General features: G+C 39.5%; 1 protein-coding gene across 3 annotated transcripts in view; it reads left to right on the plus strand.

Annotated features, from left to right (window-relative positions):
- Positions 1-23638, plus strand: part of ABCC8 (ATP binding cassette subfamily C member 8) — a 75174-nt gene that overhangs the window by 47152 nt on the left and 4384 nt on the right. For 2 of the 3 annotated variants that reach the window (XM_005486610.3, XM_026793143.2), the window contains exons 19-37: positions 727-825; positions 1631-1715; positions 2374-2454; positions 4489-4626; positions 7024-7149; positions 7833-7926; positions 8526-8773; positions 9341-9501; positions 10661-10730; positions 11374-11531; positions 12689-12781; positions 16947-17049; positions 18389-18502; positions 19125-19245; positions 19404-19534; positions 20088-20166; positions 21027-21135; positions 22589-22692; positions 23478-23611. In XM_005486610.3, coding sequence (XP_005486667.1) covers positions 727-825; positions 1631-1715; positions 2374-2454; positions 4489-4626; positions 7024-7149; positions 7833-7926; positions 8526-8773; positions 9341-9501; positions 10661-10730; positions 11374-11531; positions 12689-12781; positions 16947-17049; positions 18389-18502; positions 19125-19245; positions 19404-19534; positions 20088-20166; positions 21027-21135; positions 22589-22692; positions 23478-23611 — 2248 coding nt within the window. Of the gene's footprint in view, positions 1-726; positions 826-1630; positions 1716-2373; positions 2455-4488; positions 4627-7023; positions 7150-7832; positions 7927-8525; positions 8774-9340; positions 9502-10660; positions 10731-11373; positions 11532-12688; positions 12782-16946; positions 17050-18388; positions 18503-18558; positions 18608-19124; positions 19246-19403; positions 19535-20087; positions 20167-21026; positions 21136-22588; positions 22693-23477; positions 23612-23638 lie in introns of those variants that run through there. The other variant, XR_001332675.2, reaches the window with a different exon arrangement.

The following is a 23638-nucleotide window of genomic DNA, read 5'->3' on the forward strand; positions in this document are numbered from 1 at the left end:
AGACAACAAAAGCACAAATTCTCTAGCAGACAGAACTTTCCTTTTTTAATAATAATAATAATTTCTGCTAAGTAATATATGCATAGTGACTGTACCTGGTAAATTGTCCCTTCTGATGATACATTATGAGGGCCATTTCACTGGCGGAAATTTAGCAAATTTTTTTGTCTGTGTTCTTTTTTCTTGCCTTTATAGGCACAGAAATGACTTACTCATTTACTTTCCAACTCTAGTTCTCTTCTAAAAATGGGGGGGGAAATGGCAGAGGGAATTGCCTTTGTCCATGTGCAGATTGTTTGGATCTTTTTCAAACACTTTATCTTTCTAGAATGTCCCTCCTGAAATGTGCTGCCTAACTAGTGATCTGCTACGCATTTAATTTTTTATTAATCTATCCAAACAGAGCTAGGATTCAGTCTTTGGTAATTTTCCTCCTGCCATCCACTCTGATCAAGAGGCAGCTTTATTGAGCTGGACTCTGCAAATCCCACCTCACAGTAGAAGAGGGAACAAAGTGAAATTCAGTTGGGTAAACAATTCCAGCATTCTGTCGGAAATTTATCATCTTATATATTTCCTTGATGGAAAAGCTATTGATTGTCCTAATGAAAGAAAGGAAAGCATTTTGAACACTAATTACTAGTTTCTTCATTTACAAGAAAATGGTTTCCAAAAGCAGCAATTTCACTGGTGAGCTGGGAACTCTTGTGTTTGTTTTTTTCCCAGGAAAAGAGGTGCAGTAGCTTATGCATCTCAGAAGCCTTGGCTGCTCAATGCCACAGTGGAAGAGAATATCACATTTGAAAGCTCTTTTAACAAGCAGAGGTAACAAGTTCCAGCACTGTTGTGTTTTACTCCCCTTTTCCATAAATATTGGGGTCGTGTGTGTGGGTCACACATGGGGCCCCATCTCCCTGCAGGAACAAACCTACTGCACCTGCCTGAACATGACAGCCTCCCCCTTTGAGCACACTTTTCCTGAGTGACACAAAGGACTGGCTTTGTCTCGCTTGAGCTCAGGTGTACAAATGTTTCCATTTCCAAGGATTGTGTTTGTTTAGCATGCAGTGTTCTCTCACGTGATTGACTAGTTTGCCTCTCCTGGAGGGACATCACCTGTTTGGGAGTGGGAATATTGTGTGTAAAGAATTAGTGGGCTGCCTTTTTATTCAGTATAAATGCCCACAACACATTGTAAAATACTTAGAAATCAGCTGTTGGTATTCCATTCCCCACCCTTAAAAGAAGTGGTCAATTATGCATTTGCATCTGAGACTCATTTTTTTCTGTCGTCCTTGGATATTGAAACAAGAAACAAAGGTGTGAAAACCAACTGCTAAAAATAGCAATGTACCTTGAAAGAACTTATGTTTGTCTTTCCTAGGTTTAACTATTTAACAGTTTTGTTTGGGAAGCTAACATAAGATTTCAGCTCAGCTTTTTCTAAGCTGAAATGTTACTTACTTGCCTGTGATTGAAAGAGATCCCATTAGAACAATTAGTGGCTAACAAATACGTTTTCCACTGTGTGATTTTTTCCAGCTGGTTAATTTTTGTTCCTCTGCAGGTAGGAAATGTGCTTCTCCAGCAGTATCTGTGTGGATTTTGTTGCCTTTTTTTGTTTCCACAGGTACAAGGCAGTAATTGATGCTTGTTCCCTCCAGCCTGATATTGACATTCTGCCTCACGGAGACCAAACCCAGATTGGAGAGAGAGTCAGTAAACAGCTACAGGCTTCTATTTTTGGTTTAAATATATAGAGGGGGGTTTATTATTTTGTTGGTTCTTAAAATCTTACAGGTTATTTGGCAACAAAGGTAATCTTTTAGTTAAGTGTATGTTTGGGTCATTAGTCTGAAAGCTCATTGCTCAGTGAACATGGAAACACTGTCATTTATGTGAGGTGCAATGATTTAAATGTGCTGCTATCAGAATGTTTGACTATTCTGCAGCTGCTATTGCAGATATCCTGACTTAACAGGATATTTTTTGGTTTCTTTAGAAGTAACAGAAAAATAAATAACAATACATAGATATATTTTTAGAGCCCTTTCATTTACAGAAGGGCAGGTGTTTAATCAATAGCTTTATCATATCAGGGAAGATTAGGGAATGATGAGAATGGAAACAGAAGTCAGAGATTTGTAAACAATTTACTCTAGCATATACTGGCACTGGTACAAACAAAATAACCTCAAAAATGCCCCCTAAAACACCACAAGGATACATTACAGGCCCACACATTGAAAAAATTTCTCATGTTTCTCTGCCCAGAAAAGTCTTCTATGGATAATTCAATTAGAATAGGGAATATGAATATTCAGTTGATGTTTTCTTTAACTGTCTGATTGTTTCTCTCCTGCTTATCTCCAGGGTATTAATCTGTCTGGAGGGCAGCGCCAGCGGATCAGCGTGGCACGAGCACTTTACCAGCAGACAAATGTTGTGTTTCTGGTGAGCAATGCCCTTCTGTTTATGCTCCATGCAGAAGAAGGAGCTGCTTTTTCATTTAGAGTATTTCATGGGTCGCATGCTGAACATTGTGTTTCGCTGAGCTGAGCCAAATGTGCACTGTGTGTTTTATTTCTCTTGTCAGCTGGCCTGCAGGTACGAAGCATTTTGTAAGTGCTACAAACAGACAGGTATTGCACATTGAAATGCTGATGCTTATCCTCTCAGTATGTAGAAAGTTCAATTTGACCCTTGCTTTTATTTTTGGGTCTTGGAAATGTAATAGTTTCAACTGTATTCATGAAATTCCTAAGTTGTCTCAGGCCTAAAATTAATGTTGCCTCATGTCTGGGGTGTTTCCTTTCTGCAACAATCTAAGCTGCTTTTGCTCCCTGAATTGCCTGTTGTATTTCCTGTCCCAGCTTCAGCTATGGAAAGAGAGTGACAGCAGGTTCTAACACCTTCACAGGTGGGAAAACAAATGCATCCTCTGCACTCACTTGTAGTAGCTTGCTGGCTTTTCAATTTAGGACTTCCTTCTTGAGCTCAGTTTTCTAGAAGGTTTGAATCCAGCTGTTATGACAGTGAGACATAAATCATGTAGGATTAGATAAACTGTGCACATTAGATGTCATACCTAAAAGAAAGGGAGGCTATTTAGACAATTCCCTGTAATTAATCTGATCAATCTGTGCTTGCTTCATGTGTAGGGCATTTCCAGGCAAAGATCAGAGTGCAGGAGAATAGAGAACAGTTGGGTCAGATGCTGCAAATCAGCTGATCCACTATTGGTCTGTAACTTGGTTTTGCCCTTTTTGTCCTTCTGTGAAGGACACTCAATAACCTCCTAATAGCAGCAGGTTCTCTTATGGTTTGGCAATGGAAAAACACGTACCAATAAACTTCATTTCCAGTATTAATATTTAGAAAATAATCAGGAATCCTATATGTTAGTATTGGCAAACACTCAGTTCTTTTAAGGCTGGTTTTGTAGAAATACCTGTGAAGCTTCACTCTCACAAGTACAAATGTCATGTGGCTGATATTTAGGTCTGTGCCAGGTCAGAAGAGTGCAGCAGCAGAGCTCACAACATCCTTGCTCAGCGAGCACAGTGCATATACAGTTTTGAGAGAAAATTCTGGATCATGAAATTACTGTTTTTCAAAAGCACTTCCTAGGTGCTTTATGTTGTGATGATCTGGTTTAATAAACTAAGTGAATCTAAGTGGTCATATTTATCTTACTTCTAATTTCAGATATTTTTGATTTCTAATGAAACCTGGGTTTAGTGTGATATTATAGTATGAAATAGTAACACTAAGTAAATCCTACAGCCAGTATCACTATTGCAAGCAGAAATATCAAATCAAATCACAAGGTTTGTGATTCCATATAAATAGGATTAGGTAGACAAGTTTCCCAAAAGATAGTAGAGATTAATTTATGCCTAAATGAATTGCATATAATTGATTGATTTAATAAGATAATGTAGATCTCAAATCAAGCATCTGAGCTGAGTCAGGAAAATGATCAATACTGCTTCTTTTGTGATTTTTTTGTGATTCTTTGTTAATAGAGTATTGATTTATGGAAAAAAAAAAAACAAAAAACAAACCAAAAACTGAAGGCAATGATGTTCAAGGAAAAGAGAAATATGCTCATTGTCCGTGTCCCTGGAGCAGTAATGCAATATCTGCCACAGACCCACACTGGGGCATTTTCTGGAGCCTGACAGAAGCCATGTTCTCCAGCCATGTGTGGGCCATGAACACATCTGGAGAGAGGAGCAGGTCCCAGAAAACCCCACAGAATTGTAGAATTGTCACAGCTGGTGTTACTCAGTGCTCTCTGCAAAAACACAGTTCAAATTTTCGTGTTCTGTAAATTAAGAAAACTGTTCCTCACAGTTTTGATCTGATGGCCTCTTTGTGTGTCTCTGTTGATCTACCTGGCTTTACTGATTTTAAAACCTGTCAGTTTCCTCGGATCCCACAAGTTGTGGCTCCAAAAGCTGACACCCCTTATCCTCATGACAGGATGATCCTTTTTCTGCCCTGGATATCCACCTGAGTGACCATCTGATGCAAGAGGGGATCCTGAAGATGCTGCGGGAGGACAAGCGGACGGTTGTGCTGGTGACCCACAAGCTGCAGTACTTGCCCCACGCTGACTGGGTAAGGACCTCCTCTCATTTTTTCTGTGGAGGAAAAAGCATGGCAGGAACACATCTTGCTGCAAACAGTGCTTTCACTTCATCTCTCCACCAAGTAATAGTTCAGTGAGAAGATACGTAATAAAGATCTTTTGAAAATCAGCCAGTTAAGAGAGCCATAATTTTGTTATTGCCATCTTGGAACACCTAAATATGTTGCATTTTCATAGACCTGCTTCTTAATACTCTTATGAAAGCCGGTAACATATAAAATATATTGAATATCCCAAACCATTTGTTATATTGAAAATTTTGGCTGATTTTTTGATCTCAAAACAGTGAAATGTTTGAGTAGCACCTTTGCCTCTGCTGGGATGTTACTAGGAATTTGTGTTATCACAGGAAAAGGTTCATTTATGCAAGGTGGATATTGAGAGGTGTGGAAATATAAGGAAAAAACCCATTTGTTTTCCTGTGGTTAGTACTAGCATATTGAGTATATACTAGTATATTAAGAACATCTTTTCCCTTTGTGTGTGGGCAAGATGTTAAGAAGTCTGTAGTATTTGATTGTTCTGTTAGGTTTCTTTTTTATATCTTCTACTTTAAAGGGTAAAAAAAATGGAGGTATGCTTTCTATACCAGTTTGTAATTGGAAATGTCAAAAAGATGAAAAGGGATTTTTTAGGGTTTGGATTCTTTCTTTTTTAATTCATTGGTTCCCATTGGCCTTGCAGTAGTTCCTGCAGTTTTCCAGCCTCCCAGGTCTCCTGGCCCATGGTGATTGATGACTGCAGTTATACCTCCTAGCAGGGCTTCTCTCTTTCACATCCTGCACAGGCTATAGCAGCAGTTTCCTGGTCTCAAGAAATAATCATATTGCAGCTGCTTCCTGAGCTTCATGCTGACTTGGTATAAAGTTGCAGATAGACATTCATCTTGTTCTGATCAGGGTTTGGTGGGCAGCAATTGTTATTTATGGTCTCTGCTGTGACCTTGTCCCTCAGTTGTTTGTTTACCTTTAGAGTTACTGCTGTTCTCAACACAGCCCTGGTTTTCAAAGTAGTGTCTCTTGGGATACAGGAATTTTCTGCCTTCTTCCCCTCCCTACGAGGTCCATCTTAACTTCATTTTTGTTTTTATATATCTGCAATTTTTTTAAAGGCTATGGCTGTTCCTCAGTGTAATTGTTTTAATTTTCATTGTGAATATAAGACCCATTTCTAGATCTTAGTGTTTAAGAGATGTATAAAAATTGCTTTATTTTTCTTATCTTCCAGATGTGTGATTTTTTTTATGAAATACACTGTTTCAAAGAGTAGCACAGGAAGGATTTGTATAAACTTTATAATAAAAAAGATTTATTACAAAATAATCCAGTTTTTTCCCTAAGTGTAGGTTTCATATTCTTTATGAATTCTTTATTCTTTAGCAATTCTTACTCAATGGAGTGAAAAGGGAATATTTATTTTATTAAGAAATTTTAAATAAAAGTATAGTTTGAAGTTTGTCATGGTCCCCCTAAATCTTTTCAACAAAACCATCAGAAGAATTCAATGTCCAGCCCCGTTGTAGGTCTCCTGAATAAACTGATCACAAAAAGATCCTTGTTTTCTTTATTTTTACCTTCTCTCTGGTGCAAATTCATAGCAATAATTGAAAGTAAATTCTTAGCAATAAATGAAATAGTTTATTTCCCCACTCCCTGCCTGTGGAAATTTCTGAGTTTCCAGGGAGAGAGAAAAATAAATAGTGCATTAACTGTTTTGTAATGATGGGGGTTAGCAATCTGCATGCCTCATTTTCCAGTTGTCCCTGTCAGACCCAGACTGGTGGCAGTTCCACTGTGTGTGTAACGTAGTTACTCTGACACAAGCTGGAAACTGCTCCCTGCAGTCTTTGTCTTGCATAGATATTTTTCTTTTCCAAACTGTGCCCACTATTTTATGCTTCTAAAGCTCTAGGGATTCAAATTGCCTAGCTCTCCCTTATCAGTCCATGGTATCAGAGAAGGAGCCAGCCTGCTCATATCTAATTGCCTGAATGAGGGCAAAACCTCCTGCACTCAGTGTCTTGCTAAAAGCTTTTTCCTTTTAGGAGGTAAGAGAGCTCTAAAATCTTATCTTGCTAATGACTTGTATTTAGGAAGAGATCTGCTGACAGGGATCCCTTTCCTCTTTCTTAAAAGCAGCCTTTTCTGAAAACATGGAGGGCAGGAAGTTTCTGGGTTTTCAGCATCTTGAATGAAGGGGATGGAGCCAAGAGATAATGCCACTGTCTTTTTAGAAGACAGATTTGTTTGTGGAAATATGATTTTTTTAAGAAAAGAGAAAATCCTGTCAAAGCACAGACACATAGCTTTAAAATAAATAGACATACCTGGCTATTTATCTCAGCCCTTGTGTTTCTGACTTTTCAGATAATTGCAATGAAAGATGGTAACATCCAGAGAGAAGGAACACTCAAGGACATTCAGAAATCAGAGACTGAGCTCTTTGAACACTGGAAGACATTAATGAATCGACAAGACCAGGAGCTGGAGAAGGTTTTTGATGGGCAGGGCAATCAATATGTGCAAGAAAATGTTGTGCTGGGGTTTTTTTTCACCTTAGTTTGAAAGGTTTAACAAGAATTGACATACTATCTGTGATGTCTAACTTAATATGAATGAGTATTGGTGTTACCGTTATTATTTATCTCTTAAGATAAATTCCTTCACCTGGACATGTCATATTTCCTTGATACTGTTCTAATCCATTCTTGATAGGAAGCCCTATCAAAATATTGCCACCTGAGGAATACAAATATGGCCATTTTAGGAAAAGCTTTGCTGATATTGACAGCTGGTTTTATAGATATGCCTGAATTTATTCATTGCCTTGGGTGGAGGCTTTGCAGATATGCCTGTATCAAGTTCCCTAAATGATGAAGACATTTTGTCTTTCATACTTATAACACAAGAAGAATCTGATATTAATCTTTGATCTTATTAATTCAGAATAAATTTCCAAGTTAAGATTCCAGAAGTGTTGGGATTGACAACCTGAAATGAGTGTTAGAGATTTCATTTATCTCTTTTGGTTTTATACAGAGGTAGAAAATCAATCACTTAGAGCTGCCTGCTGTGAGATTCCCACTTGTATTTTTCACTGAGTTTTATCATAAGTATAGATTTTTTTTTTTTAATTAATTCTCTGGTTAAAAACACATGAGCTGTGCCTTTTTCAGGAAACAACTGTTGAGGAAAACCCTGTTTTGGAAAGACATCGGAGGACGATGTATTCCCGGGAAGCATTGCTGAAAGATGATGAAGAGGATGAAGGTAAAGGGCACCCTTTGAGCCCACTGCCAGTACATTACTGTTTCACTGTTAAATGATATTAGAATGAATTAACACCATTCAAACTGGCAGGAGATCAAAACGTTTTTCATGTGAGTTGTGATTTATAGGAGTGCTTGTTTCCATTGCTATGACCTCTGGACCAGAGTGATTGTAAGCATTCACAAGTCATCTCTTCCTCCAGACTTTTGAGGCTTTTTCTTATATGCAAATATGATTTAATAATGAGTGAAGAATAGTATTAAACAATATGCTGGGTGAACTTCACCTGTCAATAGCTAAACATATTTGCTTAAGGTTTTACAAAGGAAAAAGATTGCAATTGGTTTTTATCCAGCCAGTGCTTTCACCTATCAAAAATGTGGTTTAAGAAATTGATCACCACGTGCTGAGGGTTTTTGCATCTTTCTAGTATGCATTGCTATTTAGTTTAGCAGGTTAATACATGCAGTTCTGAGCAGGTGCTTTGACCTTAAAGCCACCCTGTATCCTGGATGGGAATACCTGGTTTGTAGCCACCACTTGCCAGTCCCTTGGAGATGTATGTCAGCTTGGCTGTCCTTTTTTCTTGCACCTTGCAGAAGAAGTAACAGAGAGTGATGACGAAGACAACCTGTCTTCAGTGCTGCATCAGAGAGCCAAGATGCCCTGGAGGGCCTGTGGCAAGTACCTGAGTGCAGCAGGGATCCTCCTGCTGCCCCTGCTGCTGCTGTCCCAGCTGCTGAAGCACACGGTCATGGTGGCCATTGACTACTGCCTGGCACTCTGGACTGAGCGTGCCATCTCTTTCAAGATAGAGCCTGACACAAAAAACTGCTCCCAGTGCATGGTAGGCACTGCCTTCCTCACCTTCCTCTTATGATTTCACTGGGGGTGTTCTCCTGCTGTCAACCTCTGCTCCAAGATTTGTATGCAATGTATTATTTTTCTATAAAAGAATCACTCCAGAGTATTTTGAAGCTCAGTACATCTTTGCATACACAGCACAGTAAAATGAAGTTAAGTTTGGTGTGTTCTCCTTTTGCTAGATTTATTGTATATTGATATATAGTGTATTGATATATTGTATTTTTAAAGCTAGGTTTCTAAAGTAATTTTGATATCAGGGTTCTTTTTTGTAATCCCTGCACTGTTGCATTCTCACAGCAACCTGGGCTTTTTATGATGTTCCTTGAATTTAAACTTCTGATTTATCACTTATTTCCATGCAATCATTTCCCTCTCCAAAGGATAATTAATTATGATTTAAGATGAGTGAAAATCATGGACAGTTTAATTTAGGGAGCAAACAGTTTAATTTATACTCTCACACTTTTTCACTTTTGTGCTTCTGTGTTTACAAAAATATTTTAAATGTAATTTACAGTGAATATTTGTGTTGCTCTTTGTTTCTTAGGAATTTGATCATTCTCAATATTCAAAAGTTTTCAGCATCCTTTGCTGCCTTGGCATCATATTATGTCTTGTCACATCAATAGCAGTGGAGTGGACTGGCTTGAAAGTCACCAAAAAGCTACACTCTTCTTTACTAAATAAAATTATTTTGGCTCCAATGAGGTATGTCTTGATTGTAATAGAAGTTTTATTATAGTAATTTTGTCTTCTTTAATTCAAGACAGTCTCCTAAGTGCAGTTTTTACTAAGAAATGATTGTGCATTGCAAATTTTTTAAGATATCAGTGAAAAATCACCAGGTGTCAAGCTTCTGAGTAGTTTTTGAAAATGGTACCCAGGCTGCTTGAGTTCCTAGACACAAGTCAAATGCCTCTCCTGTGTGACTGTGACTTCAGAGATTTGCTTCCTTGCATGTTTAATTTCTCCTGGCAGTTTTTAATTAGGGAGAAAACACAATTATTCATCAATACGTGGTACAGATAATTCATAGCATGCTTCCTCATCTTAATCACTGGAAATATTTACTGTCAGGCAGTGATTGTGCAAGTCTAGGAAAGGTAATGAGCTCAGACAAGTGTCATTAGAGGCATAATTAGAGTATACTGGGATGTACTTTGTTCCAGCAGAGCCTTGGTTGTCCTCCATAAGGTTTTTTTCCTCTATATGAAAGGAAAAGTGAAGCTTGATTCAAACCTGCAGCTTCAGGAAAAACAAGTTCTTATTTTTAAGCTAACTGTATTTGACCCAAAGAACATGGAAAAATCATATACATGAAAAACCTCAGACTTATTTTTAGATTTTTTTCCAGGATAGACTTCAGGTTCCACATGAGTTATGGAACAGCTAATAGTTACAGAACAATAATATAGTATGCATTTTGCGTATCCAAATGTCTTTTAATATATTATTCCAACAGTAGTTATTCTTGTTACAAATTCCTGTTCCCAGAAATATGCAAGACTTTGCAATTTAACTTCTTTTGAATTTTTCCTGAATTGAAGTGGCTTCCGATTAAAGTCTGAAAGGATTTTTTCAAGTGTAATCATGTGATGTCCATGGCTTAGGCAGTAGAGGGAGCTGAGGACATGCTTGCAATCGTAGGGTTCTAAGTGGTTGTAGGTTCATGCTTGTGGTTGTAAATTCAAGACATTTCCATTTAATTGGAAAGCCATAGGTTCTGAGCAAAATTAGAAATTTTACTACAGCTGTCAGTTTATTTGCTTGTTTCTGTGATGTAGTAACTATCTTAGGTAAGGCAAAATAACATGAAACAGTTCTAATACCAGTATTGTAAACTTTGCCATTCCTTGCACCATTTTAGGTTTTTTGAAACAACTCCTCTGGGAAGTATATTGAACAGATTCTCAGCTGACTGCAATACCATTGACCAGGTAATGTTTAAGTATTTTTGAGCTCTCAGGTTGAAAAAGTGGGGTTTCATTTTTTACAGACTTATCTAGGTGAAGCTTATGGATGAGCTATAATTTTGACTCTATCAGTTTGAATCATTATTTTCTCAGTTCTGAATGAGTCCCTCATCTTACATGCACATTGAAAAAACATTTATTAAGATGTCCTGTATATAAAAGGGAAGCAAAATAATATCAATAGTGATATCCCTAAATTAAAGAGTATCTACTTTTTTTGTAAGTGAGTAAACACATTCATTTGAGGAAATTAAATGAGGAAAAAAGCAAATGCTATTGCCCAGAATAGAAATGACTGAAATTCAAATTACTATTACTTACCCCACACTGCAATGCCAGGATTTATGCACATGCTAAAATCATCTACTGCATCCCATCTGTAATCCTCTGACATGAGGATTGTGCTCCACAATGCAGATGTGAATCAGCCTCACAGAAATCCTTTCAGATATCCCCAAAACCCATTGGTAAATTCAAGAGCAGGCCTGTATGCTTAAAATACACAAGGAATAAAATTTTTGAGGAAGCAGGAGAAAGGAAAAGAAAGCACTGTTTTAAGCTTGGCATGTTATGGAAGACTCTGTGTGCTTTTTTCTTCTCTGCACAGCACATCCCAGCTACCCTGGAGTGCTTGAGCCGCTCCACCTTGCTGTGTGTGTCTGCCCTTGCTGTGATCTCCTACGTCACCCCCATGTTCCTCATCGCCCTGGTGCCCCTGGCCATCATGTGCTACTTCATCCAGAAGTACTTCCGAGTCGCCTCCCGGTAAGGGCACCTCCAGCACCATCCCCGCACTGGGGACAGTCCCTGCAGGGCAGGAGGGAATTGCAGAATTGCAGTGCAGGGCAGCTTCATGTGTACATTTGGTCCTGTCAAGGCTGTGGCACTGGCTGCAAGTGGGACAAATCCAGTGCAGTGGAAATGTGTAATTTTACAAGTGCCTTTGTCGGCAGCTCTTCAAGCAGAGCTTGCGTGATGAAGCAGACTCTGCATGATCAAAGGTTTTTGGAGTTCACAGGACACAAAAAAAAATCCCAGCTGGATTCTGTCCTCCCCCAAGGGCTGTGTGCTGGGCACATGCAAGAAAATGTGGACAGGGAAACTGAAATCTGCCTGTGCAGGTGAAAGTGGAAATATGCAGCCTTTCCTTGACTTAATAGAATGCAGCATCACCATGGTGGTACTGCTGGCCATTAAGGATCCAGTGTGCATGAGCCTCCTCTTCTGTTCTGGGTGCCTTCTAGTTTTTAAAAATATGAAAATTTTAATTTTGTCTGAGACCTTACCCCTTTTAAGATGATAGTTTCCCTATTGTGAAATGTTTGCAGCAATGCAAAAATATGCATATCCCCTCATATATGCACAGATTGAGAGGGAGTCTGCAACCAATTTACTTCCTGCTGGAAGAAACTGAGACTAAATAGATTTCACCCTACATGTGCTGTTACTGATATGAGGACTAAATATGACATTGAGAAATGCAACTTAATAATGAGCGCAGATTCTGATTTACTGAGTTTATGAGATACTGTTGGCTCAGTAGTTGTGCTGTTATCTGGGGGTGCACTTTGTCTTCTGCTTAACTTGAGCTCCTCTTTGCAGCATTCCATTAAATTGATATTCAGTATAGAGACAGAATGGTGTTTAAATCAATAAAAAATTGACTACAAGAAAAAGGAATGTAGGAGAAAGGAGGGAAGGCAGTGAAGGGAAAAGACCCATTCAGAACTCCAGCTAGTTAAATGTTAAAAGAAAAATCCTGCTGGGGAATTCATTCCCCTGCAACACTGCTTTGCAATCTGTCTGAACCTTATGTATGTGACTATTGAGATGATATTCCTTTTCGCTCCCTGGGCCTAAGTCAAGAGAGTAACTGCACAACAAACCTGATTTTACTAAATTCTTTTCCTAACCCTCTTCAGGGACCTGCAGCAGCTGGATGACAGCACTCAGCTACCATTACTGTCCCATTTTTCAGAGACTGTTGAAGGTCTTACCACCATCCGAGCCTTCAGGTACAGATTTTTTTTTTTTAAGAAACATAGATATTCAAAAGTGAGGTAATGTTATGATGTTATGTCTTAAACTGTACTGTCTAAAAAATCCAGAGCCCTTACAACATGGGCAGGGGGGGGAATGTCAAACATTGAAGAATTTTAAGCATTTTGTATGCAGAGGAGTCACTGTAAAAAGAACAAGCACATGTGGGTCATCTGCCCTGTGTTGCTGTCCAGACACTTGCATGCAGCCTGAAAAAAAGAAGTTGAGGACAAATGTGATTTAAGAAGCTAAATTAGCCTGCAATTACCACAGCTTGTGGTGTGGCAGATGATGGGCTTGGACAGTTTCCATGGCAGAACCAATATGCACCAACTTGGTACAGAGTACTCTGTGTCCATGTCCTGGGCAGATGAGCTGTGCATGCCGCTGACTTCAGAGGCTCCAGTAGTACCCTGCATTGGTTTTCAGTTTACTAGTTGAAAATGTGGGTGTTTACACTGATTTTGGAAATGCACAAGCTGGAGAACAAGTATTTCCTTGCCTGTTTTGGTTTGTTTTTCCATCCACATAAGCTCCCAGGAGGGCAGCCCAGGAATACCTGATAACGTGCCTGGGTTCTGTGTGTGTGTGTTAGAAAACTGGCAGTCATGCTGATACCTCAGAGGTACCAATAAAAAACCACTGCTGAGCTTACCAGCTGCTTTCCCTGAACCAGGGCTATTCTTGTCTTTTCCCAGTTGATTCAAACAAGGTCAACTTTTCCACTAGATTCTCATCTAGGTGATGTCTACATATTTTGTCAGTTAATTATTACTGTTACCCTTCTATCCTTGAAACAGTACGTTTTATTTATTCTTCCTAATATATATAATAGTAATTTTCTAATATAAGTAATGCACAAAGGTAACTTAAATGTTTTAAATATGTTATAAATATTTAAAATATTTATAACATAAATAGATCAAAGAAAGAATAAGCAATTTTAAGTGTTGGTTTCTTTTGGACTGAAGGTAGCTTACCCAAGAATGGTGGAGCAACTTAATCAACTTAATGTTTTTCATTAATTACTGTTATTGAATATTTAATTCATTAAGTGCCAGCAATGTTCTATAGTTTGTAGTTATGTCCATGTTCAATTTGCAGGAAAATCAATTTTTCTTTTAATTCTGCTTTTCTCATTCCTATATCCTTTTACTTGACCAAGAGTATCTTTGAAGCATTATGGCTGTATATTTTCTGGTGTTGATACAGAAAGCAATATTCAATCCCATCTAGCTAATATTTTCAGTCTGTCAGAGCATTCCCTCTTGATTCTTCCTATCACTTTGGAATTAATTCCTCTGTCAAAGAATTGTGTTTGGTGCCTCCTTTTCCCTAAATCCTGCAGTAAGTGATGTGTCTCTGACCCAGCCAGCCATGTGTGTTCAGTGAGTTCTGTGTTCCATCTGTCTGCCAGCCTCCTGCCTCAGCTGCTAACCCAGTTATTTTTAGGGCTGTGTAGCTTTTCAGCTGCCTAACATATTAGCAGGAGTGGAGTTTAGACTTGCTAGCGTGAGCATCCCTAAAAATAACACTAACTCAGGAATTCATTCTGTTAGGAGGTGCCAGTTGTTCCTGAAGTGTCCTTTCCCTTGGTTAGGATTTATTCAGGATGCATATGGAAAGAAATTTACAAAAAAATCTAGGGGAGCTCAGAAATACAGCTATTGCTGTGCCTACAGAAACACCTTCAGGAGATGCCCTGGCCTGATTTATAGTTTATTTTGATACTTCAGATAGCATTTGTGTTAATCAATCAACAAAATGTAAATGTGAATGATTCTGCAAAGACTTGTCTGTATTCTTAAAAACCTGGTAACCTGGAGACACTTTCTGAAGAGAAATTCTGATATTTTTGCATCAATCCAGCAACTGTGGTAACTTTGCATCCCTGTTCCACGTGCATGTGCATGACTGACTCATGATGCATACCTCACATTCTCTGAGGCTATCTGCCTCACATTCTCTATCTGCCTCACACAATTCCTCCTGGGATGAGATAGGGGAGTTAAATGTGGCTGAATTGGTTGCAGCAGCAGCGTGGCCACGTCTGTGCAGTGAGGGCTGGGGGCAGTGAGCCCTGAGGAGAGGAAGGGCTCCCCAGCCCTGCCATGGTGACACTAATGCCTGATTTAGAAGCAGCCATTCTGCTCTGCAAACACACCAACATGCTCACAGCCAGCCTGGGTCCTTGCTGCACCCAGAGCCCCTGGGCAGCAGGGCAGGGAGGGGATCCTGCCCCTCTGCTCTGCTCCTAGCCCACCTGCAGCTGCATCAGCTCTGGCGCCCAGCACAGCAAGGACAGGGACCTGCTGGGGTGAGCCCAGAGCGGGGCACAAAGATGATCAGAGATGAAACACCTCTCCTTTGAGCACAGGCTGAGAGCTGGGTTTGTTCAGCCTGGAAAAGAGAAGGCTTTGGGGTGACCTGATTGTGGCCCTACAGTACCTGAAGAGAACCTGTGAGAAAGATGAGAGAGACTATTTACAAGGGCATGTAATGACAGGACAAGGGGAATGGCTTCAGGCTGAAAGAGAGTAGATTTAGGTTAGATCTTAGTAAAAAGTCCTTTATTGTGAGATTGGCAAGGCACTGGCACAGGTTGCCCAGAGAAGCTGTGGATGCCCCATCCCTGAAAGTGTGCAAGGCCAGGCTGGATGGGACCCTGAGCAAGCTGGGCTGGTGACAGATGTCCCTGGGGGTTGGAATGAGATGATCTGTAAGGTCCCTTCCAATCCAAGCCACTCCATCATTCCCCACAGCACACAGCAGACATGTCTCTTATGTCTTGGCTAAGCTGTGGGCTGCTGAATTATTTCTTTTCCTCAAAATCATAAACTTTTTATCTAAAGTCATTTCTGTGCTCAGAAAGAGGATTAAGGTACTCTGCAGTGAATGAGTTTGAAAGCTTCTACAAGCTGTCTACTTCATACATAGATATTCTTCTATATCAGTGTTAGGAGAGCTGAGTTTATAAATAATCAGTGCTTGTCACAGCCATAATAGCTAAAGTATATGGTAAAGTTTCAGAGGGGGATATCAAGTGTATTAAACTTTATCATTTAATAAAAGGGGGAAAAAGGTGAGATTTGGGTGCTTGAACTAAATCTTCAGGCCTTTGAGCTTTATATCACTACCCTGGAAAAGACTTCTGTGTCAGGCTTGTGCATTATTAGCTGGAGTTGTTGATGCACTTGATTATTGATGTCATTTTAATTTACTTTTAATTTATATTAAAAACTATGCAATTAAATATGTCCCAGCTAGCAGGGGTGACTGGCTGACTTGGGAACTTGCCAAGACTCAGCAGGGAATCACCTCCCATACCTGCTGAATTCATGGCAGATTTCATTGGCACAGCTATTCAGATGAGTAGGTGCAAATTCACTAGAACAAACTATAAACAGGCTTATTTGTGATTAATCCTGTTTTGTGTACTATGTACTAATTCCTTGAGGGAAGGGAAACAGTTCTTTCCAAGAACTTTTTGTTGTGCCATGTTCTTGGACTTCCATTTTCCAAAGTGCCCCATTTGTTTAATGATAAGGACAAATGCATTTGTTTAATATGGGTGCTGCTATAATGGGAACTTATTTGAGTTTATACTTTTTTTAACTGTTACCATTTCTAGGCACTATGGTAATAAAAATTTTAAAACGTGAGTTTATATGATTGAGGAAAGCCAAATCCTGCAGCATTAATGCTTCTTTTCACGAGTACAAACATGCATTATTTTTCTCATACATATTTTAAGTATTTGAGTTTTAGATTTCTCTCTCCTCTCTCTCTCAATTATTATGTCATAAAATACATTTATAAAATGCTCAGTGGAAGCCCTAGAGAACTTCAATACAATAATCAATTGTATTGTAATCAATGCAATAATATCCACAAATTACTTCTCAAGATACTGCACAAATACATTTGGCCTGTGTCAAATACAAAACTACAAATAATGTCACTCTGAACTATTGATAGGCTGATTAATACCCTGTGCCAAGCTGTCCATAAGCACATACCTCAGAAATTAAATTTTGCTTTCTATTTTTCTGAGACCCCAAGGCCTGACTCCTTTTTCTTTTCTTGTTTCCTCTTGCTTTCCTGCTTTCTTCCTTTCTTTTTTTTCTTTCCTTTTTTTAGGTATGAAGCCAAATTCCGACAAAAACTTCTTGAATACACAGATTCCAACAACATTGCCTCCCTTTTCCTCACAGCAGCCAATCGCTGGCTGGAAGTTCGCATGGCAAGTACAACATCATTATTACATTACTATTATTATTGTTATTATTTCGTATACACAAGGAATTTTTGACTTTGTTCCGAGTAATCTGATGAGGCATTCAACAGTTTCTATACCTTTGCCCTCCATGTCTCTCTGGTTGTAATGATCATATGCCCAACCCATCCTGGACACTGAATGGGGTATGAATTTTCCCCACAGCCTGCAGCTGTTTTTCCAAGACAGGAATAGTTTTCATGGGTCATACTGGCTCCTCTGTGTGTGAGGAGTGATCAGAGCTAGTTGAGCGGTGCCACCAACCAGTATGTTATTGTAGAGCCATGTCAGTCAGTGTCAGCAGCCTCTGCCTTGTGGCTTCCTAGGAACATTTCAATATCTTAGAAGCTCTTCTAATGAGCAGAAGGATGTAGATAAGTCTGAGTCTGTTTTGGGGGTCATCTGAAGAACAACAAAGATATTCAGTGGCCTGTTTTCTGCTCAGTGAAGTGGCCTGGCATGAGAAATAGTTTATTAAAAATAATCCTCTAAGAAGCAAGTAAAAGAATTTTATGTTGTGGAAGGTTCTATCACAATTTTAAATGCAGGTGTACTAATGCTGTTCTGGTAACATGGGTTTCTTTTAGATGTGCTAAATGTATGTTAATTCACTTTTCATGTCACACTCTATGGCTTCGTTTTGGACTTCTCCTTAACTGGTACTTTTTCTAATTTAGTTCAGGTATTGGTTATGACTTGAATACAATATGATTACCCTATTATATGTTCAGGGCTAGACCCCCTGAAGTCCCTAATTCTGATCAATACTGATATCACTTAACAGTTCAAACACAGACAAATTATAGTTATCCTCCCACAGAGTTTGTTTTCTAGTCTGTTACACAATTTTACTCAAAGAATTGTCTGTGGGAAGTCAAATCACCAATGATTTAAATTAAAGCAGAAAGAGGCCCTTAAGGTAATAGGTGTGTGCTGTGCAAGAGAGGCTTGTTTGAACAGTTATGGATGGTAGGAACTCAGCAGCAACAGCAGAGCCTCCCAGCAGTTCATCATCAGCCACAGAGATGGGATGCATGAGCACTTCCCTCCTATCCCAGGTAACTTCAGCTGCATGATTTCAGCCACCTCCATTACGTGCTTTAGGTATCTGTGTTGGTTTCCCCAGCACAGCCCTGCTTGATAGCAGTAATAATGGGTTCCTGGTTAGGTCTGGATGGAGTTCCATGGGGTTTTCTGCCTGTGTTTGGAAATGGTGCAATGGCTTTGTTATTTGGTGTGCAAAGTTATGAGAACATTTTAATCCTTTGTAGACTTATAATGATGGAGCTTATTCATATTCCTTCAGGAGTACATTGGAGCATGTGTGGTGCTCATAGCAGCTGTCACTTCTATTACCAGTTGCCTGTATAATAAAATCACTTCAGGACTTGTAGGCTTGGGACTAACCTATGCTCTTATGGTAAGAATCTCAGGATCCTTTCTGTCTCTCCCAAACATTTTTTTGTAATTCCTCAGGGCACAAAGATGAACAGGAAGATTGAAGGTGTCTGTACATCTCTAGTGGGTACTGTAACATCATGGAAACCATGTGTTTACTTCAGTTCACATGTGATGGTTGACATATTTGAGTGTATACTTTCTTCAGTTTTGAGATGAAATCTCATTGAGGTGTTAGTTCAAATATGTCAATGAAACATGGACAAGTTGCATCATAATTTTTTATACTGTGTTGCATTATGAATAATACATTTTCAGTGCATCAGCTGTAATTATGCCCTGGTATGTCATTCTAGATTGTCCAAACTTGAGTTAATTATGCCTTTTCACCTGTCTTTATTGTTCCCCCACCCTTTTTTCTGTTGGTGTAGATCAGATCTCCACAGTAACAAAGTCTCTGTGCACTGCAGTTAGGAAATGTAACCTTTAGTCATTGTTGCCTCCCTGTTGGTGTTGTACCATCCAGTGCATTCACAACTTCCACTTACTGAGGCGTTCTTGTGTAGGAATATAAATTGCATGCTGGTCAAATGGTGCAAACTACTAAAGATCTGGGATTCAGTTGTGTGTTTGCTTTACATCAGGTGTCAAACTATCTGAATTGGATGGTTCGTAACCTGGCTGACATGGAGATCCAGCTGGGGGCAGTGAAAAGGATCAATGGCCTTCTCAAAACAGAAGCTGAAAATTACGAAGGGCTCCTTTGTAAGTGCAGTTTTGTGCAGCATGCAGAAAGCTTGCTGAAATTTTAATGACTTTGCAGTGTATTGCAATGAAAAATGTAGTAAATCACCTAATGAACCAACTAGTTTATTATAAGAGGGTTGATGTTGGGTTTTTTCCCCCCTGTGCCCGTGGTACAGCTTCATCACAGATTCCCCAGAACTGGCCAGACAGAGGGGAGATCCAAATCCAGAACCTCAGTGTCCGATATGACAGCAACCTGAAGCCAGTGCTAAAACATGTCAATGCCCACATCTCACCAGGACAAAAGGTAAAGAACTTCAGTGGTTCTCAGAAGCTCTTTAGACTGGCACATCACATAAATCAGAGTTAAAACATACCACAGAATGCTTTGGTGACTGAATTACAGATGATTTTTTTTCTCTCAAAGCATGTAGTGCACTGTTAAGGAGTCTGGGGGATTCTTAGCTTGGTGTATTGAGGCAAACACCCTCCCTCTCTGTATCCCAGTGCCCTCCTGTCAGCACACAGTGCCAAATGAAGTGACAGTGAGCCCTTACAGTGCTACACCTATTTTCATCCTTCTCACGTGACTCTCTTGTCTTTGCACCCATCATTGCCATTCTCCTATTGTACCTGTTATAGGACTGGCCTTGATTTATCCTTAAATGCTCAGAATCCTAAAAGACAAAAAGTGAACACGGCAATTCTATAATGGCTGGTTCAGTTTGATCTGTCAGGAGGAGAAGAGGGTCATGTGAATCAGAACAGCTCCTCCACGCTCTCATCTGCTGTGTCAAGTACAGATGTTATCCATTTCCTGTATTTCCATTGCCTGATCTTCATCTGCTTTTGTGTCACAGATTGGGATCTGCGGCCGAACAGGCAGTGGAAAATCCTCCTTCTCTCTTGCATTTTTCAGAATGGTTGACACCTTTGAGGGTAAGATAACACTTTTGTTCAAGCTTAGCTCCTGAAGGTTCTTTGGTAGTCTTTTCCTTAACAGCAGCATCTCTGAAGTGTGATTTTCAAATCTGCAGGTCACACTTTCTGGCCTTGTTTAAAGCTGATATCATCTGTCGCCTAACAGCTGTGCCATTTGTAAGCCAGATCAATAAAAATTCTGCTTGATAGAAGCAAAAGTCCAAGAGTGACAGATGACAGCCTTTTGTGCAGTTAAATCACAACAGTAGGACCAAAGCATAAAAGGGCAAGGTGTTCAAGTGTAATCTGTACTCAAGGCACAGAAGGAATCCACCAGGCCCAAACAACTCAGCACTTGGGGGTTGCAGCTTGGCCTGCTGCCCTGGAATTTCCTGCCATATTTCCCGCTTTTTGGGCCATGTCCACATGCCTCAAAGGGTGCATCTCAAAAAGATGTCAGCCTGTTTCCCAGCTACATCACCCACAGAGCCCCTATACAGAAATACAGTTGTACTCAGAGATAAGATTTCATAGTGCTCAACAGTAATTTGGTTTTCTGAAAGGCTTGTTGCCCCTGGTAATTAATCCTTGATTGAAGTAATGTCTGAGCCTGTTGTTTGATCGCTGTATAGTGATCCAGCAGTTAAGCAGTGTATCTAATAATTCAGAAGGTACTTCAAGCCCCCTCTGTGTGCTTTCCAGCTGAGCTTACTCTCAAGAAGGCTGTGCTGGCTTTTTAGCCAAAGCATGTTTCTTTGGTGGAGAAGGGGCTGTGTGATACAGTTCCTGCTGTACTGCCTTTCAGCCTGGAAGTGAGCCATGTCTTGGCCAGCAGCTGTGTGGCACAATAAACACACTGTGCCCTTTCTTTTGAATAGGGAGGATTATCATTGATGGTATAGATATTGCCAAGCTGCCCTTACAGACACTGAGATCCAGGCTGTCAATCATCCTCCAGGATCCTATTTTATTCAGTGGAACAATCCGGTGAGTATTAAGCACCAGCAATAAATAAAAAACATGAAATTGCTTATATTTCATACAGTATGAATTATATGTTATATTTCTGTCTGTGCTTTTAATTCACCCCTGCCAGACTAACCTTTCCTGTGCCTGAGCCTGGACAGGACACTGTTGGCAGAAGACATCCCATGCCTGGGAAGCAGGGAAAGCCAATATTTTTTCCTCCAGGATCCAGTAATCAGTTTAGCTCACTGATCAAATACTCATAACCACCCATAATTTCTTGAAACCTTCTCTCTCCTACATCTGTTTTAATCTGTCTACCTTAATACATGAGATGTAAAAAATGCAGACTAAAAAATTGCTGTAGACAGAGAGAAAGCAAAAGAGCAACATGAGAAGTACTGAGAGACTGGCTGGCCTGTTTTATCCTGGAGCCTCTATCTGTGTTTCTTCTGAGCCATTTCATCTGTGGCACCAAATATGTTAGCTTTTTTTTTTTTTCTTTTTTTTCATTCTCCTCCTACTTCTCTGAGAAGATGATGTAGTAGACACAAAGGCCAAAAGTTCCAGTTTCCAACAAATGCCCTTCCCTGTGTCTGTGCCATTTACCTTAGGAAGAAACAGTACAATTCTCAATGCACAGTTACATCTCCTGCAGTTTTAGTTTCTACTTAAATGACTAGAGTTCACTGAAAAGGATACAGGCTTCAGGACATGCCTGAATAGACCATGATTCATTCACATCAGAAGATGATGTGATTGTATTCCTTTGTTTTATTAATTAATCTATTAAAAAATGCATTTAGGCCAGCATCAATCCTTCACAACTCATACAGCAGGAGTAAAATGTAAAAATAGTGTCATGAACCATTGAATCTTTTATTGTCATTGTACATGCTAATGTAATATGATGTGAGATTCACATTTGTTACTGTCACTTCTGGGCCACAGCAAGCTAAAATAATGTTAATCTGTTCATAAATCCAAGGTTTTTTGAATTGCAGTGAAGACTTCAATCTCATAATGCAGTATGAAGCTTGATTATTCTGTTAGCATTTCTACAGCAGTGAAGAACAAAGTGACATTGTATTTAAAAGGAGGGAGGGTAGAATTTTGGCCTTTGTTAAAATTGAATGTTAATGGTTGAGTATAGTCACAGCTTTTTCTAGTAAAACATGAGATTTATTTAGTTTATACAGACCAAAATAAATTCCAAAACCATAAAGATAGCCACAAAATAGCAAGCTTTTCCCTTTCTGCCTGACAGTTAAATTTTCACCTTAATCACATTGGCATAAACATTGATGAAGTCTGGGCAATTCAGTGGATTTATACCAATGATAGATCAGAATCAAACCCAGATCTTCAGTGTATGATTCTGATTATCTGCAGGTTTGTTCCTAAGCACACTAAGAGCAGAAATCCATTGCAGCAGTTTCTGTTGACTGATGTTCTTGAATTCCCCCTGCTGCAGGTTTAACTTGGACCCAGAGAAGAAGTGCACTGACAGCATGCTCTGGGAAGCTCTGGAAATAGCTCAGCTCAAGCACGTGGTGAAGGCACTCCCTGGGGGCCTAGGTAATGAGACTTCTTTCTGAGAATATTGTTTCCAGCATTCACAGTGTTCCTGTTTCACACTTGTTTATTACAAGGGTAGCTGATGAAGAAAGAGCTTTTGAAGTTTGTGGAAGGTGACAAAAAGTGCCTGCAGGCAAATGTCCTATGTCTGTATAACTCCTTTACCAACTGTACCTGGGGCGCAGAATCCTCTTTTTTTCAAATGAATGGCTGAATTATTTTATTTCAGTATGTCTTTGTTATGAAGCAATGAGCTTTATGGGTCTTGTTAAATCAAATAATCTGTCAACAAGTCATCTGTTACTTAGAACACTTTTGTATATTCTAATAGTCATGTCCAAGGAGGAAGATCTCTAAAGCTTCAAGGTGTGAATCATTTGGCCATGCAGGAAAAAAAAAAAAAAAAACAAATCAAAAAACCCCCACCAAGCACCTAACAAAAAACCAAAAAATAACCAATAAACTTCCTTAAAATGGTAAGTTATACAGCCCTAGGGTAAAGAAGTGATGGGTGCTGGTTTGACTGGGGGTGCAGTGTCCTAGACTGTACATGTTTCATTGAAACTCACTCTTGAACATCCTCAGCTGCCCTGATGTCTAACAGATACAGAGAATATAGGGAGACAAAAGTACTGGTAGTGTCGAACACTGGGAATAAGCAGGCAAAAGTGTGTCACCAGCAGCTGTAAGCCTAGGAAATACTACTTTACACTGAAAGTGAGACTGTTTTCCAAGCACATGCTTTATTCTGATCTGACCTTTGTGATTTTCTGTATCACTTCCAGATGCAATAGTCACAGAAGGGGGTGAAAACTTCAGCCAGGGCCAAAGGCAGCTGTTCTGCCTGGCAAGGGCTTTTGTGAGGAAGACTAGCATCTTCATCATGGATGAAGCCACAGCATCTATTGACATGGCAACAGTGAGTTTGAAGTGCTTCTGATTTCTT

This window comes from Zonotrichia albicollis, chromosome 6, assembly GCF_047830755.1.
Source record: "Zonotrichia albicollis isolate bZonAlb1 chromosome 6, bZonAlb1.hap1, whole genome shotgun sequence".
NCBI lineage: Eukaryota > Metazoa > Chordata > Aves > Passeriformes > Passerellidae > Zonotrichia > Zonotrichia albicollis.